This window comes from Rhea americana, unplaced genomic scaffold (genome assembly GCF_003343005.1).
Source record: "Rhea americana isolate MKP2758 unplaced genomic scaffold, rheAme1 scaffold_157, whole genome shotgun sequence".
In the NCBI taxonomy this organism is placed as follows: domain Eukaryota; kingdom Metazoa; phylum Chordata; class Aves; order Rheiformes; family Rheidae; genus Rhea; species Rhea americana.
Window position 1 is genome coordinate 446065 of NW_028185672.1, and position 21466 is coordinate 467530.

The window sequence follows — 21466 nt, forward strand, 5'->3', positions numbered from 1 at the left end:
ATTCATCTAGGCAGAAGAGTCAATAAATACAGCAAGTATTATAACGTGTGGATGGGGTGCACATGCTGTAGAGCAATCCAGCAAAATTACCAAAGGCATCTGCAGCAAGTCTAGGGCCAACACAGATGCTGACAGCTGAGCACAGGACTATCCTTCCTTGTGGTAAAGGTCCTTGTTCTGCTAGCAATACAATCAATGTCACATGATTCTTTGACAGGATTATCAATCAAAAATAGATAGTTGCATGTAAAACACTTCCTCTGCCAAAGACATTTTTTTTTTTTTTTTTTTAACTGTACAATAGGAAATTATCTCTTCCAGTGAAAAGAGAGTAAAATTACTAGCTGAATAGGAAGTGAAGGATCTGAACATGCTACTGGAATGTAGAATTAGCTCAGGACTTGATTCCAATATTTCTCAAGGAATAGCATTAAAAATGTTATGAACTTTCAGAGCAATGCTATAGGTGTRAGCTGCAGCATAAAAAACAGATAAAAATATATACATAACTGAATACGTTAAAAAGCATGAAGTATACTGATGAATACGAGAATCTCTTCCTCAACATTTCCCCACTTGTGGCAGCAGTGTGCTTAAGAAGTCAAAGTGAAATAGGAGACACAGCARATCTTGAACTTTATGTAGCACACTAGATCTGTCAGGTCCTTTTTTCAATAACAAGGTCATAAGCATGAACTGTCCAAAGGCCACGTGACAAGTCGCTTCTGTTCCCTGTGCATATACATATGAAAGGAAAATTACCTAGTAATTTCAGTTTTGATCCCTCAGGATTACTCCACTCTACATATTTTTCCCACATTTCTATTGTGCTATTAATCTTTATCCTGTGACTTCTGCAAAAACTCTTTTTTTCCTCCCACGAAGGCTGCCAGGCTCCTGCTCTCCAAGGGGTCACAGGTTGCAGAGAAATCCACAGAAACAGGAAACCCGGCTTCCTCATTCAGTTTTGAAACACCAAAMCCTGTTTCCTTTCTACAAAAATAAAAACCGGCAGGGCATTCTCTGGGAAGACTTACTGTATGAGCAGCAGCTCAGGAGAAGGAAGAAGCAGCAGGGTCCTTGCTCAGGGAATACATGTGAGATATCTTAGCCTTTACAAACCAGCAGAATGAAGGAGGTAATTGTACTGCTTCTATTACACTTACAGAGCGGCAGTGGTGGAGCTGATATTCCACACAAGCTCTGGACCACAGCTCTGGGTGGTGAAACCCAGACAAGTCCCTCAGACTTGACTCCATCTCCTACTGCAATATATGGCTCTGTAAACCCAGTGGCGATTGTGGAGTCTCCCCATCCTGAGATCCAAGCTGCCAAAGGAAGTATATTACAGGGAGCCACTTTTGCACCTTTGGACAAGACTCTGGGACAGAAAGCAGGGAAGAAAACCTCTACTCCTACAAGCCAGTCAAACGGACACAGTGACCCTGACAAGGATAAGATCGGAATCTCATCTAGCAGGAATGGAACATCTCTACAGAGCAATCCTAGTAAGGCCCCTCTCTTGCAAGAGGTCACTAAAAGCCAGGATTCAACTACAGGGAACAGATCTCTCAAGCAGTCAGCCCACAGCACTGATAACACCAGCACCCAGCAGGATGCCAGCTTCAAAGCATCTGGCTTTGAAACTACCAGAGGAAAGTAAGCAAAGTTACATATTTTTTTCTCATCTCTTACATGCTGCATAGGAAGGCTATTGGTAATTTTCTTGTCCCAGTTACGTAATTGGCAAAATTCCTAGTAATTTCAGTAAAACTGGTTTCTGCGCTTAAGAAAGACCATCAAAAAAAAAACCAAGCAAAGGACCAAACCTGCAGTATTTACTCAGTCAAAACTATACAGCTGTAACAGAATAAAGGCTGAAATATTTAATTCCTCGCAGTAGTTATTTCAATGTCAATGGGAGAGTCATTACCACATGTAAGTAGGAAAGGACTAGAAGAGATACCTCCTGTTTTATGCCCAGTAAACTTTTATTTTCTTTCTTGTGGGTAAAAGAAACTGCAAATGCACAATTTCATTTGGAACCTATTAAAAATGATTGTGTTTGTAAAATTCCTATTAAATAGAAAGTATGTCAATATCTGACAATTAGAAATGCTATTATCATCAAAAGGGGCATTGTAGGATGGTGTGCATTCAGAATTATATAACTTGATACTTAATAGCTGTGCTTAACAGGGAATACCAAGTTGTCCTATCTAGTTTTACAGCTCTAGAATAGTCAGTTATCCTCTTTGTGCTTCCACRTCTTCACCTTTAAGTGGAGATGTGAATACTTACTCACCATGGAGATGTTGCAAAGTTCACTTAATTGACATCTATTTGGATACTGATATAAAATGGAAGACCCAAGGCTTTGGTATTTTTCCATAATATTTACAGTTAGGGGGCTTTCAGAATGTAGATTTCTTGTTTTGATACAAATTGTCCAAATGCTAGCACCCAAAAATTAAAGAAAACTCTTTTTCTTTTCCCCTCTTCAATTCACTCACACACACACACACAAATAAACCCTCCCCTAGAAATATTCCTACAATTATGTTGCTGTGTYTGGGTATTAACTAATTCTCCTTCAAGTCAAAGAAAAGATACCCCTTGAAACGAATGTGTTTTGAGTCATGCTTAAAGTGACACCACAGAGAAGTCTTTTGCCTCAGCATAAAAGACATACCACAGAGTAAGCAGTTGTCTTTACTTAGACAGGTTTCCTGGAATACTTGGAAATGAATGTTATTTCTGACAACACCTTGCCATAGTGTTTGGCTGGATATCTGAGGTAACTTAAATTAAATGGATTATCTTTATTTGTGAGATTTTACAACTGCATCTCTATTTAAATGAAAGTCTAACCCTAGAGTCTTCAGCTTTCTCAGCTTTTGCTATGGAGAGTATTCTAGCGAAATTAGTCTTCAGAACAACTATGAATTGGCAARTATTGTTTTTACCTTGAACATATGATACAAATATAGACAGTGGGGGAAAAAATAGTCTTCAGTGAATATTCACTGACTACTTCTTCAGTGAATAAATATTGCAATTTTACTTATTGCAGGAGGATTTAGTTGTGATTGCAGAGAAGCAAAATAATTTTGTATTGTTTAGCACCTTGTTTCATGAGTGTTAAGGAATAACCTGCTATGCAACATGCCTAAGTGTCRTATTTTGCTTAAGTTCATGTAGCAAGTTAGAAATAAAGCTAGGATTAGATACTGAAGTTAGTTATGTATAGCAGCATGCAACCCTAGTATAAAGCAATACTGAATCCCCACACTGTTTCTCAAACTGCTAGGCTGCACAGCGTCTCTCTCGCAAGTTTCTGCAGTTCTTGTGCATTACAGCTCTAGTCTTCCTACTGCTTACAAGTACTTTTGAAGTCATGTAAGGTGACTTGAGCTGTTCTTCCACTTTTGCCATTGACCTAGACTAACTCAAGTAAGTCACTTTGCTGTTCTGTCTCCCTTTCTCTATGAACTAGACCTGGATGAGTAATAAAGTTTCACGTGATTCTTTTTCAGCAAAGTCATGAAAAAAATGCCACATCTAGTGTGCTTAAAGTTATTGATCACTACTGCAACACACCTGGAGAGTTACTGCCAAGAAACTGTGCATAAAAGCACATGTGGTTTTATTTATGTGCAAGTGTTATTGCCAACACACTAAATCCATTTCCATGGTGTTTTTAATTTTGCATCTTTATTGCAAATAAAGATGCTGTAAAACTTCCCATAAAGACACATGGCTTTCTTTGAGCTTTACTCACTTAATGCCTGAAAACGCTAGTATGAATGAGTCAATAGCAGATTTCGTTGCTGTGAAGTATACTACTTCTGAGGAAATTTGGAAGCACAATTTGCTTTTTGGTTTTACTTTGAACTGAGACAATCATTTGGTTATAATCTGCATTTTAACCTGAATTTTCTGGTGACCTTGTAGGAATGGCATGACTCTAATTCTTTACAGCAACCCATTGTGCCACCATATGTGCAGAGATGCTGATATCAAAAGGTTCCATATAGAAGGAACAATAGAGAGAGTTCAGGGACAGATGAGAGGGAGAGAAAGGAAAGCATGTGCTCTTTTTTCTTTTTAAATATATTTTWAAAAAAGTAATACACGTACTTTGATGGAGAGAATAACTCAGTCTCCAGGGCTATCAAATAACCCACAAGGTAAAATATGTGTCCGATGTACAAGCTTAATTACCCAAATATCCTCCTCCTGAGATAGGTTGTGTGCCTTGCTAGCTTAATTACTATGAGAATTCCCTCACTTAGCTCTATCCTAGATTATCTGAGGACAATATTATATATACATATCACATGGACACTAGGACTAGATTAAAAAAAGTTCTTCTGGTTCTCCTTCTAAAATTCATTCTTTTTTGGCAAAATTTATGAGAAGATATCATAAGAATGTGATTTGGAAATATAAATAGAGAATCTATCTGAAAAATATTCATTTTAAAAATATTTTTTCTAACTTTTTAAAGTCATTTGCATTCACTCACTGTTAGCAATAATTTTACTTAGAAAGAGGCTCTGCTCCAAAGCTATAGACCAGTATAAAAACTGAATTAAAAACACACAGAATTGAAGAGCAAGTTTTCAAATATAGTGATAAGGAAAATTACCCATTATCTTATGGTAGAAAAGAAATTAAAACACTGAATTGGAGGTTTTAAACAATCTTTTCAGAGCAGAGCAAGGGCTGGCTGCTCTCTAAGGGATAGAGCGCTGGGGGTGAGTTGGGGCTCCCTGTGCTGGCAGGGCACTACCGCACCAGCCAGGGTCCGTCCCACCAACACCAGTGAGGGAGGAGGGCAGGCTAGCAGCAGCTCAGACCCCAAAAGACCAGGAGCCTCTGTGGTGATGGGGCAGGGCCAGGTTCCAGCTGGGAAGGCASGTCAGTGCCCATTACTGCACTCAGGGCCCTCACAATTTTCTGTTTCGCTTCACTGATACTGAAGAAACAGGCTGAGTATTGGAATTGTCAGAAGAAATTGATGTTTTTTTTTTTCCCTAGTGAAACAGAACCAATTTTGCAAAAGATTAAGCCTGTATTTTAAAACCTTGACTCAGGTTGGCTTTTCAGGTTCTAGGAGACTTTTTTTTTTTTTTTTTTTGGGGGGGGGGGGGGGCAGGGGCAACAGAAGGAGAGAGCCATAGTGCTCTCTAAGTAAGTTAGAAGAGCTTTATAGTTAACATTCAAATAGGTACCTAACTTAGAGATTCTTTAAGTGAGACATTCATTTTAATGTTCATTTGTCAGCAACATAACATACACACTATCAAACCATCTCAGAAGAGTGATCTCTCTGGTCAGGTATCCCTTCTTCTGGGAGGGCCTGCAGCCAAGGCTTCAGAAGGATAGGAAGTTTCATAGTAAGGAAATCTGGGATGGCCCAAGCTGAAGAAAACTCTTTTCTTCACTGCCAGTAATGATTCTGATGAGCTCTGAAACACAAGGATTATGTTTCTACAAACAAATCTACATTTTTTTTTAAAAAAAAAGTATTTCTAGTTTGTCATCTCCAAATTTTCATGCTATCTATATCAATATCCTAGATTCATACCTTATCACATTTTTTTAAATCCCCAAAGAAAGTCCTGGAACAGTAAGTTTCACTATGTGTATAGAAAAATTATTCCTTTATAGTACTTACTTTCCAATTTCTGAATGTCCAACAGAATAAGAGATCTACAGAGAAGCCTGAGGCAGGAGTGAGTTAGAGTACTGCTTGATTTTTTTGTTATTTTCCATTTGGGTTCATTTTTTGTAGACCTTAGAAGGAAATACATTACTTCTGAGAAATCTAAATATATCAACTCCTAAAAAAAAAAAAAAAAAAGCTTCCCCATCCTACTACACTATAATGGCTGACTACTTGACTACACCTGGAGGGTAAGAGTCAGGTTTACAGGTTTAGCCTTTTAAACCAGAGGGTGTTTCTGTCAAAGGGCTTGCAGGTGTGAGCTAGAGYAATGCTGGAAAAATAGAGCTGCGGCTCAGCAGCAGGGATAGAGCATGACTTGAGTTTTTTCAAAGTTTAGTAAATTTAGATGTGGTACACTTTGGTATCTAAGAAGAAAACTGATGCTACATCCTTTTCAATCGACTTAATGTGAGATAAGCAATTTTTTCAATCTATAGAGAAAAAACTATTGCAGTATTTTACCATATAAAGCAGCTTAAATAACAGTAGGACTATGGAGCAAGTCTGAGGCTAAGTCCTGAGACTGGTACACTTATTCTTTCATTCTGAACCCCATTTCATTAATTACTATTCAAGGCACTTCCTGAATCCATGAGGCATTTATTTAGGCTATAAATTAACCACACAATCTCCACATTATTGGATAGCTCAGCATTACTCTYTTAGTATGAGCATATTCCAAATTTTCCGGTTATCATGAATCCATTGAAGGTCTTCCTGGACTTCCCCTGCCATTACCTTGGGTAATGGTGAGGTGATACTATTTATTAAGTACATAAGGATTTAATAATCTCAGCACCAGGGACAGATTTGCTTTGCTGTAACATGCTGTGTGAGTGCTGAAATATTTCATTCTCATGACCAGGCCTCTGGATTACTCCTTGGAAATTGCTTCTGCCCTTATCAGCTTGGTAGAATTTCTAATGTATAGTTAAAATAAAATCAATGGCTAAGCTCAGGAGATAGTTCAAATGCACAAGACAGAGAAACCTGATTTAACTGCCTGATTAATTCCAGATTCACAGTCTCTTTTGATCATGTCACTTTTTAATGGAGCARAGAGAACAATTATTGAATGGACTTCTGAAGATTTTGCATTGCTGTGTATTTAGAATAAATAAAAGTGATGCATGGCATAGGTTTCTTCCATACTAGGTATATTCACTAGAACCTGGAAGGAAGAACCTGTTATACTAGTACCTACATTGCTTTGGTAGCTATGTGTCAGAAGAATTTTGACAAGCAGTTTGTTTTGCCTTCCCAATAATGTATTCCAACCATGTGCAACGATTCCCTCTTTTCCAACAGTGTCAGGTTCTTGAAAGTACTTCTGAAGTTTGGCTACTAGCCCATAATTTAATGTGCTGAACATAAGCTAAACACAGTGTTACTCCCACGACAGTCCTAAAGACCAAAGCAAATCATTCAGCTAGGTACTGGTACCCACTATTTTTATTGATACTTCATCTACAGAATGAAAAGGGCAAAAGACATAACTGTGTAGTTTTATAATGATGTATGCAGTGTGATAAAAAGATTGAAGTGTCCAAAGAGAATTTTAAGGGACATATTTAAAGATTGGAGCTCTTTTTCTGCAGAGCACAAATGTAAAACAGTTAATGGGCTACTAAGAGCGCAGGTATCAACTAGCAAAAGAACCAGGCTGCATTGTACAGATTAGGTACTACAGCACACTGAACAGCAATATTTGTATGGGGCAACAGCTGCATATRGTCAGTATTATTTACAGAGGTTTCATTTGTATCAGTCCTAATAGGCATTGGGGAAATCTTTCCCACTACTCATGTCCCATGCACAGAATGAACTAAGGGTCTACTTGCTCCAACATGCTGTTCATATTACAAATGATCCSGGTACCTAGTTTTGAAGGAATCGCTGCAGGAGATGGCATACACAGCTTGCACAGCGTCWCAGAGCAATTCTTAGGATCTTTTATCTTTCAGGGAGAGAATGSTAAAAAGATACCCATACAATTTCGAAATGCAGGTGAAAATAATAATAGTATCTAAAACCAAACAAAAAAWTCAGAAAACAACAAAATCCAAAGCCCTGGCTTTCTGAGACTCAACCTTTCAGCAATGATGGCTCTGCAGAGTCATTACAGACTGTTTCCAATAGCACAGGAAACAGAGCACTAGGGGGAAAAAAAAGCAGGAACACATCTCCATCCACACCACTTCTGACATGCTAGCAAGGTACTTACCAGTCTTCCAGCACCTTTCCTCCTAGCTTCTTCACAGTTTGATTATTTACTTTTCCTCTGATCAGATTTAGGTAAGGCACCACTATGATGACAATTTCCTTTCTAAGTCCACAAAATTGTAATGAAAATAATAAAGGTTTTCATTCTTCTCATTACACTAACTTCTGCAGTACTATTATGCTTATCTTTGCTCTTGCTCTTTGTTGGTGCAGCGAGGATTAAGAACAGACTGTTTTCTTTTCTTGTTAACGKCTCTCCATCCATTGCATAGATTAGGATTACAGTAACAAACTGGACACAGTGTTAGGATTTAGTTCTCGGCCACTGCAAACATTAAACTATTTGCAGCATTTTCTTTAGGGTACACCAGAAACATCTGCTCAGATTTGCACACAGAATATGGATTCTCACAAATCTGAATATAATTAACACTTTAGAAAACTGACACTCCAAATCCTAGAATAAATGTGGCAAAGAAAAGAACAGCAGCAAGGTGTCCCCATATGTTTTCTAAAGGCATTATTTKTGTTGCTAACTAAAAAATGCAAGGGACTCAGAAGATAATTTTTCTAGTGCTAAATACRAAAGCATGTATTCTGTATTACACCTCTGGTAAGTAACACCATAGGTGATGAAGAAAAGTCTGCTGGAGGGTCTGGGAAAAATCACCTTGAATTTCATGGACTTTTGCTCAGATTCTTTTTGTTCAAGAGCCCCAAAGAAATCAATCAGTGACAGAGCAAAAATGCAGCTCTGCATGAGTAAGTGGCAAACCAGGTACAAAGCAACTGGCAAGGCAATTTAACCATTTGATGAAGCTAAATAAGAAAAGAGAAGCTGCCCAAAACAACACWATAAACAGTGATTAATAGAGGAGTGACATTCACCCCTGGAATTGGGATGGGATTTTTTTCTGATGTTGTCAGTATTTCTGCCATATTGCAATCCATATTGAAATCTCTTTTTCTGTAGAGTAACAAAACAGTGAAAACATGTACCACTGAATGGCACCTGMGAAATAGTGTCAGTAAACCAGAACAGGACGAGTTTAACAAAATTTGAACTCTGAAGCAATTAGATGATGAAAAATAAATTTATATTCCAGAAGTAAAACCTTGGATTTAAGACCTTTTAAAAAGTAATTTGTTTGGGTTTTCAAATGTGTTTTACTGTATGATTCTGAAACCAGACTAATGGATATCTTTTCAAAATATAAATTCTATCTGTGAGAAATTCTGATTATTTTGAGGGCTCTGTGAAATAAGGTCTGAAAGAGCTGATCTGGTAYGAAACAAGATAGTTTTTTAATACTAAAATGGTGAAATGCTAGATAAGTGGAAATTGTTAATGAATGTTGCAGGACAGGGCAGGACATGCAATTGCTCACAACAGTAAATAAAAATTTGGATGGGACAAAAAGGCCATTCACAGTCCAAGGTTCCAGCGCTGTACATACAAAAAAAGGAAATGAATGATGACAGTAGAATTTGTATTTTGAAACAGGCAGGACAAAGTGTCAAGACCCTGAATCCTGCAAAAAACCTCACAATCCAAACACTCTAACTCCCCACACCTGATACTGCCATGTCAACAAGTCAGCTGTTATCAGGGCTAAAAACATATCCCATAACATGTTTCACCTACTACACTATATTTCAAGTCAAATGCACTTTTCAGAGACTGTCCATTTTTTAAATTCCATTCAGTATGGAAAACAGATTTCTCAATTTCACTTTTGTTCATGGTCAGTTCCTCGACAGTTTTTATTTCAGATGCAATTAGTAGATTCATACATCTCAGATGAAAGGAAGCAGAGCAGTGAACATAGAAAATTAATCAATTTTGGTTCAGGTCTACAATTTCCATTTGAACTAGAGCTTATATTTTAGAAACATCTCTGATATTCATTTAAAGACACATAATCTACCATATTGCTATAATCAGACAGGTGAGAAGTCTCCTTAATGACCTAATGGAGTTTAAAAAGAGTTTTGGAAACCAAAATCTGATCTCCCAAGCAAGAGCAAAAAAATTGTTAGGGTGCTTCTATCCTTTTAATCTGTGTGTTTACATTATGCCAGTCAACATTCTCTCTCCTCATCAAAACTTGGCAGGATTTTAAAGCAAACCGAAAATATGTTTTTAAATTAATCACAGCAATGTACTTTTAAACAGCCTAAATTCAGGGCCTTACTCATACTATGCTTATATGTTATTCCTGGTATAACAACCTTTCAGACTGGGAAGGATCTTAGCTTAAAAACATGGAATTTTTACAGTCGTGGGATTTCTGCCACACCATGTCAGTGTACGTTTTTATGTAAGAATACATTTAAACTACTGTATTCAGAAGAACAATTGTATCACACAACAGATAGATAGATAGATGAGCAAAGATCAAAGGATCACAGAACCATAGAACTATTCGAGTTGGAAGGGACCTTGGGAGGTCTGTACTCCAGCCTCCTGCTCCTGCCCGCTGTGAGAGCAGCCCAGGTTGCTCACAACTTTGTCCAGCTGTGCCCCCAAAACCTCTGAGAATGGGGACTGCAGGGCCTCTCTGGGCCCCTTCCAAAGCCTGGCATCCTCACCGGGAAATAGTGTTTTCTTACAGACAGTTTGAGTCCGACTTCTCAAAGGTCTCCTGCTGTGAGATGCCCCGAAAATGGCCTGCTCCAGGCTGAACAAGTCCCAGCCCCTCAGCCTGGCCTTGTGCGGCTCCTGCTCCAGGCCTTGCCACGGACTCTGTGCCTAGGCAGAGGGGACAATGGAAAGGGAGAACAAATACAGAGTCAGGATTTGCATTTTGTAAACTATTCTACGAAACACCTATCCACTGCATATATTCCCAGTGAGGCATGGCCACCAAGTCACGCACTGGCTTTAGCAAAAGCTCTGGCTCCAGGTCCTTTTGTATTCCTTTAGCTACACGGTAACCCCGTATTCAGTGATGTTCAGCTGTGCTGATTCAATACAGTTTCTATTAAAAGCTGAGTGATCTGATTTACTCGTGGGTAAAAATAACCAGTTTTCAGAGCTAACGTAAGGCGGAACAAAATCTACAGCCATCGTGTTTYGGCTGCCGCTGGTGTTCCTCTTGTGCGCCTCCAGAACCACGCACAAGACCTGTGCAAAAGCGCGGTCCGTGCTTACACGCAGATGSAAGCGACCGCGCAGTGCCGGCGCCGCAGGCTGTGAAGCGACGCGGCTTCTACCCCGCGCTGCGCGCGAACTTYAGGCGCCGCCGCGCCCCGCCGCGCCGCCGCCCGGGGCCTGGGCAAGCGGCCGAGCAGCGGCATCGCGGCACGGCCAGCAGCGGCCCGGCAGCTCCCGCCGCCGCGCCGGTTACGCAGGCGAGCTGACGGGCGGCGGCGGCGGCGGCTTCCCGCCTGCGCGGGGACGGGCCGCCACCTGCTGGCGCTGCGCGGGAGGGCCGCAGAGCCGGGCCCCACGGAGGGGACACGAACACGCGGCTTCACAGCCGCTGCGGCAGCACACGGTGCCTTTTTCGTCATACATAGCCAAGTCCGGCTTCAGAAAGCCGTGTGGTAAATTAAGAAACCGTATTTGCTGGCGCTCCTAGGATAAACAACAGTAAGAAAATATCAGCTGTGGAGACACAGCTGCTATTTGTCTACTAGCTATGCATCGCAGGCAGACTTCAACTGCCTGCGTGGTTTTATTCCACAGAGAAAGAAGGTGCTTCTGTCTGGGGATCGGCATCCTTCTGAAGTAGAAAAATGCCAGTAATTCACTTGACATACCATTGTATCAGGAAATTAATGTAAATCACTTGAGGCAGCTAAATACGGAGAAAGACTCCAGTAATTCGTCTTTTACTTTCAGAAATGTATTTTTTTTTCCAACTGAGGGAAATGTGTTATTAGTACATACTCACATAGACTGGGCAGTGTGTTTATCACTGCACAGGATACACAGTGTGGCCAATGCTTGCTTACAATTGCACTGAAACTGCTTTCGTTTCACAGTTATATCCAAGCTGCATCCTTTCTATTTTCTGACCATTTACAGAAATAAAGAAATGCTTCATTGGCATCTTTTCTCTGTGGAAAAGGAAGAAGGACTGGTGTAAGCAGAAGAGAAGAAAACTTGCATAGTAGAGCATTAACACAAAATTTGAAAAAGCTGTATAGGACTTGTAGGATCCTGAAAGCTATATAGAGGCTTAAAGGCTTTTTTTAATGAAACCTCATTTAGGTTTTATTAATACTTTCCCAAGTTCAGGCCCCTTGCTCCAGCCATGTATGCAGACTTCACAGCCTGTAAGCTACTCAAGACCTCGAAGTTGCAATGGCCATATAACCTACAGGACTCTGGACTGCTAACATGACAGCATAGATATACATTTTAGTTGGGAGGGAAATGCATGCTGCACTTACTACTAAGCCCTGCTTCTCAGATGTGGTCAAACTCTTAATATACCACTCAATATAGAATTGGGGTAGCAATACTTTGCTTTGAGCTGAAAATCGTGTTGCAAATACCACAAGTGAAGAGGCTGGTTTAAAGATTTGAGGACTCAGAGGTAGTCTGCCATGCTTTGCTATCAGTGATTTTTCCTGGCCAAAACATACAAGGTAAAGATGAAAACTGTCAGATGGGTTTTATGCTATTTAAGGACTTGCACTGCTTTCTCCAGGGTAGAGAAAACTGTTGTATTTTCGGAAGATTTTGTTTTGCTTTTAAATATAACTTTCCTGATGGAAATCAGGCTCAGTGCAAAAGAAGCAACAGGCTCCTGCAGCTCTCAACAAAATCTATATGTTAGAAGCCTGTGTTGTTAATCTGGAATATAGTATTCTATGAAAAGTAAAGAGGATTTTCATGTTTAAATTCCTGTTATGCAAAACAGTTGTCATGTATTCTGCCTTTGCATTAACACAGCCTGTCATAGTCTTTCTGCCAAACTTCATCTTCTATTTTCAAATCTACCTTTTTTCCTGACAAATTGATTTCAAAATTATATTTACATTCTTAACATCTCTTAATGAGCTTATTTCATTGGTAGCATAAACCTAATTATAAGTCACACCAGGGGCTCTTTTGCCATAGATGTTTTCTCCAATTTAGTCTGATCAAAGGTTGCCAGCCCATGAGAGAACCACAGCTTCAGACATTACACTGATGTAGCTTAAGAATGAGTTAACTACTTTAAATAGAAACAGTCTGTTCGAGTTCAGTTACATTTTTGGTGGAGATCAGAGTTTAGTCTATCTTGCAAAAACAACAGCACCCCTTAACCGGTGTATTTGGGCAGCATTGTATTGCTTTTTTCCTTTGGAGTGTATCTCCAAATGGGCAAGATCCGGTAGCTGCTACCTTGAAGTTAGCCACTCTCAATCATTATGATAATTAGTAAATTTACATGTTAAAAGTAGATTTTTTTCAACTCCCTGTATTCCAGGCCTTTCATGTGTTTTACAACAGCTTTTTATGTCTGCTTTATCTTTTCACTGATAACATTTGTTCAGATGTAAAATGAATCCTGTTATCAAAAATTATATCTAAATAATATGCAGCACAGAAAGATCTGCGCTGGTAACATTGCCCTGTTTCCTTTGCTTTGTCCCCTTCTCTGGGGAGCTGTAGGGCCCTATGCATGAGAGTGGAGCACAGGTTGGGGAGGTAGGAGTTCAAGTCTTACCCACAGCACTGGCTCATTGCAGTTGGGGATGAACTGCTACTCCCAAATTTTGAAATCTGGCTTCTATTTTGGGGATCTTGGTTTGCAGATGTGTTGAGGGACTTAACTGCCTAAGGTGCTAGCTGTTAGTTCTTAATTTTCCGGACAACTAACTTCCTACACTGCACAAGAGGTGAGATACTGAATATCTGCTTGAGATGGTGGTGTCACTTCAGACATCTTCTGATAAGGCTTTCCAYGTTGTTGGTTAATTCCTAAGACTTATTGAAGAATTTAGATTTTACATTCTCTGTACCAAGTTCAAATCATAAGCAAAGTACCACTTTTAGTCAGAGCTCCTCTTAAATAAACCACTGTCAGTCTGGCACAGTATCACTATCCGTTAAGAGGAAATGTTTAGTACTCTATTCATACACTAAGAGATTTTTTGTTCTTCGCCTCTTTGCTATGCTTCAGAGAAAAATACAGTTTTTATTCTCAGGAGGAATATGCAGAATCCTCACTACAGCTATGACATAGAGGAAGCCTTTCTCTGTGGTGAGAAAGGAGCTCAGTGTCAAGTCCCTGAGGGCACTAATAGGCGTTAACTACACTGGGCAGCCTCACCTGGAACATCCCCCACAAACCCCCTGCTCAGGGCTCTATTTAAACCCAGGCCTGGACCTTTGCTTGCTGGTTGGGCTGTGTTGTAGGAGTGCCTRTCTCTAGTGTTGTTTCTGAGTTAGTTTTTAACTTTACTGGCTTGAACTTGGGCCTGACTTGTTACCTGGCCTTTACCTGATGCTTGCTGGGCTGTCAGTAGGACCTGCTGCTGTTATCGTGCTGCTCTGCTCCCTTGGCCCTGGTGCTATGGGACTGTGTCCTCTCAGTGAGTACTTGGCTTATGAGGTAGCTCTGCCTTTGCTGTTCCCTAATGCTCAGCAAGAAAGTCTTCTGGAAGAGCTGGGCTTGTGGCCATGTTTCTTAAAAACCAAGAGTCCAGCAGGTGCCTTACCATGTCCTGTTCTAACTGAATGCTGAGTGGGAGGAGGTACCTATTTTCTCTCCAAAGATATACTGGAATGGATAAAGCTACCTGTACTTTCTCCACTGTCATTTAATTTGTGTCCTGAACTGTTGACAATATTTTAGTGAAGGTATCACTATTTAGTTACTATTATTACTAGTCTATGCTTTTGGCTTACAGGAGATTGTGTATGGCCCATATACTCCAACTACAGTGCTCCTATAAGTAGCCTTATGATCTGTTTGTGAAACTCAAAGCATTTTTTTTTTAATTCTACCCATTTTATGTGTCTGTAACACAATAAAGTGGCATGGACTTCTGACTCACAGAGGGTGGTAAGAGGGGAACGTAATCTTTAAGCATATGGTTTAGAGCTGAACTTAATCTTTAGCAAGCATGTATACATTAGAAACTGTGTATTAAACTTAGACAAAAGGCTGTAGCCAGAGAAGAGAGAACATAAGGAGCTTGTGCTTTTGTTTGATGCTTCCTTTATATCCATTTTTAAAAATGTCCTAATGAGAGCTCCAGGAAGTGGTGAGTGAGTGGGTGAGATCAGATCAAAGATTCAACAACAAAAGCTCTCACATGAAATGCGTTATTCATCAATTAAATAATGTGTATTGTGTAAGGAAGTACCATAATGTGGTGTTAAAAGTAGAAATACTGAGGGGTTCAGTATAGTGGCTTCACTTAATATCTTTCTTGCTAGGTTATCTTACTGTTTTCTCAGGAATAGTTTTCCAATAAAGCACTACCAAATTTGATGCAAGTAGTGCACCAGTAGGACATCTGAAGGCAAAAGCAGTCATTATGGGATTACAATTGCTCTTAYTTGCAGCAGTGCAAATGTGTAGTAATGTTAACTAAGTAAATAGAGCTAATGTCTGAAAGTATGTTTTGATTTCCATTGTGAGCAGCTCATAGCAAAATACTGATTTTAGGGCAGGCTAGATTTTATATTTTTATATGCATACATATAAATATACATGTGCATGTGTATCCCTACTTGGTTATGAAATGCTTACAGAACTACAACAACTGAAAGCAAGTAGTGTGATCAAAGCATGACAGTGGAAGGCAAACTTTTAGTTCTCATACCTGAATATTGATGTAGAAGTACTTGCAAGTTCATCAGTGCTGCAAATCTTGTCACTTAGTTGCCCAATTAAAAACTAAGCATATGTAGCATAAAAACTTAAGTACATTTAGCATTAACAAGGAAACTGTGTATCACCCAAAGAATGGCCAGACCAGTAGTGGTCTTTCAGTAGAAAGGAGTAAATGGTTGAGGAGGGKTCGGGGCAGGAGATAGAGACAAGGGGCAAATATGTAATGATACTTTCTTCATTATACTTTCCAGTCTGCAGCTGAGGGACTTGGTAACCCAGAGATTACATCTGCATCTTTATGTTAAAGAGCCCTAATGACACTTTCATGAAATCAATTGCTCTTTATCTTTTCTGACTTCCAAAATATCCAAATTTGGCACACAGTCTAACTTCATGAAAAATATCTTTTCCTCTTTTTATTTTAGGCCTGATTTTTTTTTTCATGCCTCTTGGTCTTCTGTTGTAACAAACAGTGAATAATGACCTCCATGATTTCCCATCCCTCAAGGCTTCTAGTTTGAAGGAGTCAGGCACTGCCTAATATCTCAGATAACTGGAGTACTATAAAGCTTCTCTATTTCACCTGTCTTTGTCCTTTCAATTTGAATCTTTTCCTGTTTTTTAGAATATAGGCACAATAGCTTCATTCTGTATTCAAAATGTAATATTGTGAGCTAAACAGAAGTTCTTGTACAGGGACAAGGAATTAACGTAATGAAGCAATATTGGTTGTTTTCTCTATTTTTTTTTCCTTCATAACTCCAAGCAGCTGACTTGCTAATTGACTGATAGAAGGTATCAAACTGACATGTTCAAAGAGATATTCACAATGGCTCCAACCCATTTTTTCCTACCATAGTTGATGGGGGGGTATCATCATACTGCGTGTAAAAGATTGTCTTTTTGTGTACTACTCTGCCTTATGACTTTCTTTTCTGTCACTTAGTTGGCAACTCAGTATCATGATGTTTCAGCAATTCTTTGTGATCAGTTTTAGGTTTACTACCCAAAATGATTTATATAAAAAAAATACTTTACTACTTTCCGTATCATTAATGAATATAATGTCTATTACAGATTCATGTGGGATTCTGCTGCTAAACCCTTTCTTGAGAAGGCTGACTGGTTGTCATCTGCTTTCATTTAATGCCTTATTAATCTACAAGAGTACCTATTTTCTCACTATTCAGCAGCCTACTGTTCTTTAAGAGCTTTTGGTGAGTGACCTTGCCAAAAGCCTCTGAAAATTGCCCTCATGCTTATGACTCAATGCCAATAAACTTTGTGGCATGATTTTCCTGTATGAAATCTGTTCTGAGTCATTATGTTACTAATAATTACCACTTAATTCTTTTCTTTGCTATAGTTTCTACCAACTTGCCTGGTTTTGAAATCAGATATAACAGCTTGTTGTTTCTTGCAACCACCTTAATCCTTTCAAAAATTGGCCTTACATTTGCCCATTCAAGTTCAGTGCTACAGTTAAGTTTGATCACTTCATATGTGATGTGGTGGTGGTGGGGAAACTCCCAGGGCACAGGCTGGCATGGAGCTGTTGCATGTTGTGGCTGGCTTTGGTGTCAGAGTGCAATGCGAAATAGTCATGTAATGTACCTGTACTCAGCCTTGGCTGGGAAAGGGAGAAATGTCCATCCATAAAATAAAAGGATGGATAGTTATGAGTGTATAAACTTTATTGAAACCTTTTGAATTGTGAAGAAATAGTTACTGTGGTCTGAAATGTAGGTGTATTTTAAGATCTGCTATTACTGCAGTCYAGAAAGGCCTCTTTGTACTTGGTGCTCCACAAACACTTACTAAGAAAGATTTAGATTCCCAATATAAATAGGCAAAGGTGGAGAGGAGGGAATGATCAAATGTTCTCTTCATTAGTGGGTAGCTGAAGCATGAAGACTAAATGGGCAAGATTACTTGGGCAGTTTGTGAGAGAAGTTAAACTTAATTCTCATAACTTTTCCTATCCATTAATTATGAGATTCATCTTTCTCCAAGTATGTCTTCATCATGTTTTGGTGAATTCTGTTTGTATATCTGATTGTTTACCTTCTGTCTCCTACAGGAATTGGTGTGCTTATGTCTACACCAGACTTTTACCTACAGTAGTAGTGGACAACCTGGAAACCTTCTCATCAGCCAGAGCAAAGCCTTGCACATGGCTTGCTGGATCCTGTGCTCAGAGGTGTGTAGAACTACAAAGCATCTGCAAATACTTTAATTATCTCCAGCTGTCAATTATACAGTTGAGACTTCAAATGAAAACAAGAATGCATTTGAGTTAATATATTCAAATGAAAAAATACAATTGTGCCTCTTCTATCCAGCTTGTAGTACTAATATTTAAAAAATTAAATTGGGGTAGTTAAGTTGTATAAACTTTTGGTCTCCAACCAGTTTTTACATCCAGAAAGTGGCCATGTACMTTCACCTACCTTACCTAATCAGCCAGCTTGGAGCCTGCTGGAGCAAGTTTTGGATCCTGTTGTCCCCACATACCTACTGGGTTTCCTTCCTGTGAAAGTGAGTGCGGAGGAGAAGGGGAAGCAGACTAGCTCACTTCCAGGTCTCATCCTAACAAGTGACTTACAGCTGGGAAATGCCCATGAGCTCCCACAGTAGGGACTTGGTGTGCCTTCACTCCTACTCCCTCTAGTTAGTACAAAGCCTTCAAATAGGTCTGCTGCCCACTCACCTCTGGAGGTTCTGCAGGGAGCTTTAAAGCACATGTGAGAAAGAATCCCTTTTGTTCAGCTTCTCAAATTTGTGTACTGTCAGAGCATAAGGCTTTCCCTGAAGAGCATAAATCTTTTCATTTATCTACTGGGTATTTATCTTTGCCTCAACCAACAAAGTCCTGCCAGCAAACCTGGCAGAGTAATAGGTCTGGCCATAACTTCTAAATAAAGATTGTGCTAAGCATATTCATGTTGTCCTTTAGATGCCTAATTGGTTTCTACATATGTACAGACCTCAGTAAATGAGGTTGGATTTAAATAYGTGAGACTGGAAAACAGCAGCTTGAAATGACAAAATAAAGATTGCAAAATATTTATCCCTTGAAAATTTCAGAAGCCTCTCAGTATGTATGTTAGAACAATCAGTATGACTGTTCTGAGAATTATCCTCTAGGTGGTATGGCAGAGCATGCTTAAGGCTTTGTGAAACCCAGAGTATGGTATCCTTAGTATCTGGGGACTCTGAGATAGAGCCAACAGCATGCCATAGTTGTGGCATGAGCCCTGCAGTTGCCATTTGACTAGCTTTTTTCCTAATTTGATCTTTGGAATAATTGAGATTTTTTTTTAAAGAAAATACGTTCCTCAGGTTGCTTCTGTAAATAAGTATTATACACAGTTCTGGTGCTTGTCTACATGAAGAGTTATTTTGGAATAGCTATTCCTGAAAAAGTCCTTTCATGGATGCCTCTTTCTGAGTGCTTTCAGGAATGGATTAGGCTAATGCAGAATATGGCACTCTTAGCATCCATATAGATGGAAGAAAAAGGAGGAGTGCTCTCACTTTTAGTTCACCTTACTTATTACACTCTTGCTATTGAAAAAGCCTTTTCTCAGAGGCAAGGCTGACTGGGGATATGTAAAGCTCCTGGCAAGCGTTATAAACTTAAAGGTAGAAAACTGTATCCTGTGTGGAAGGGTGATAAGGCTATCTGCAGTGTAAAACAAGGAGGTTTTTTTTCTTTAACTCATTGGGAAGATATTTTTTGGTATGACATAGTTGGTGTTAGTCTTCAAATTTGTTGTCTTTCTGCAAAGATTTAAAGAATTGCATGTCCAGAGATTCTGTAGCACTTCAATCTTCACATTTGCTGAGTTTTGAAATGTTCTCCATAATAGCATTTAGCAACTGCCAGGACTCTTTGATATTCTCTTTATTCTAACTTTGTATTTAACTTATTAAAAGTGGCAAGCAGACCTGCTGTYGCTTTTTCTGTTGTATGTCCTCTTGCAGCAGGTTCATTCTAAACTGACTTACCTGAAGTTAAAGTTAAAAAGAACTGGCATAGGTAGGCAGGGCACACAATGTGCTGGAACAAAACAAGATTGCTGCTGCCTCTGCAGTTACGTATTAACAGTAATCACTGAAGCATCTCAATTATATACCTATACATCCTTCACTTAACTTGCAGACAGGGTATCTTCACATTTTGAGGTTAATGTGTTTAGAATCTCCTTTAAAATCAGCTAATGTAATGTAAAGTCATCTTGAAAGACTGGCCCAACAGACAGCAGCAGAAGCCTTACCACTGATTTCAAAGGAGCCAGGATTTCACGATGGTATTTTTTGGCTCACTGTCCAGTTTAGTAGATAAAATAATTAGTATCTTCCATAACAGTTGGTAGTGTTGAGCACCTCAATAAGATATCCAGGGGAAAAGTCTGGTAGTGCTGAATAGACATCAGATTCCTTTAAGATACATCCAGATGATATGAAGGTTGCAATTTTAAAACTCTGGTTGCTGTTGAAACTCCAAACCCGGAGATTTTAGTTTCAGTCAGTCAATGAAAGAATATACCTGACATGTTAAAGTATCATTGTTTATATATGTATACTACAGCTTCTTTACAGTTACCTAAAATAGGTTTAAAATATTTGTTTCACAGGTCTCAGACAGCAATGCTTCAAGCCTACAGAATCAAACATAAAATAGTGACATCACTGGAGTGGAAGTGTTGTCCTGGGTACAGCGGACAAAACTGTCAGCCCAAAAGTGAGTTGTAGTGGTTTGAAACCTATTCACTTCCACAGAGGAAAACAATACAATCTGATTTGAGAGCAGATGGCTCTGCTGAAAATGAATACAACTCTTTGTTAATTCAAAGCCAGGAAAAATGCATAGTAGGCTTAAAACATTTTGGGATGTTGACTGTTGACCCTGCATGAATTTCCAAAGTAGATGAGCAGAGTTTCCTTTCCTCTCTTCCAATCTAAATAAAATTCATAATCTTGAACCTGATTCTGTTTTGCTAAAATTTGGAGTTTGCATTCAGTGTTTCACTATTTCTGACCTTTTAGTTATTGAATATTTTAGTCTTGATGTTAAATCTAGGTCCTCCATTGAATACTTGCTATAAAAAGTCTGCAGCACTGTAATGCTTTTGGCTTTCAGATTCAGGTTCTAAGAATATATTTTAGATGTAATAAAATCTGCCAACTTTGTTTCTCTCTGAAGTGGATAGAAAAGTTGTTATTCAATTCAATAGTGGCTGAATTTTACTTGACGTTATACATGATCCATGCATAATTGTGCCTTTTTTAAACAGAATGGAATGTTTTATAATGGCCCTGGTGATCAAACATGTGGCAATGTACTGTAGTTTAACATCTGTGTAATAGCTATTTCTTTGCTCCTGGCCTTAAAGCTGCCCTTGAAAAATAAGATATGGCATCAGCGTACACACTTTAAATGAATGAATATTACAAGAAAGGTCATTAGATGTGGTAGGGAATTCAATCAGCAGTGGCAGAGTAGAGGCTGTGATTAAAAATTAATGTAGAGGAATGAAGAGAAATCGCTCTTATTCGCATCCAGGAGGGAAATATCAATGCTGAAGAGAATCTCAGCAGGCATGGAATTCTCTTCTGTGCAACTAAGCATGGAGCCAGATATTAATGTGGGGCTCAGTCAGTGAGCAAGGCTGTCCAGTGAGCGAGGAGCGAGGATCAAATGATTTAAAGGTTTGCTTTA

The 21466-nt window shown here is 39.1% G+C and overlaps 1 protein-coding gene across 1 annotated transcript in view; it reads left to right on the forward strand.

Moving 5' to 3' along the window:
• Positions 1-1053: 1053 nt before the first annotated feature.
• The window catches only part of MMRN1 (multimerin 1), a 46509-nt gene continuing 26096 nt past the window's right edge, over positions 1054-21466 (forward strand). The window contains exons 1-3 of the mRNA XM_085299942.1: positions 1054-1659; positions 17822-17941; positions 20382-20488. Coding sequence (XP_085156068.1) covers positions 1130-1659; positions 17822-17941; positions 20382-20488 — 757 coding nt within the window. The 5' untranslated portion in view covers positions 1054-1129. The remainder of the gene's footprint in view (positions 1660-17821; positions 17942-20381; positions 20489-21466) is intronic.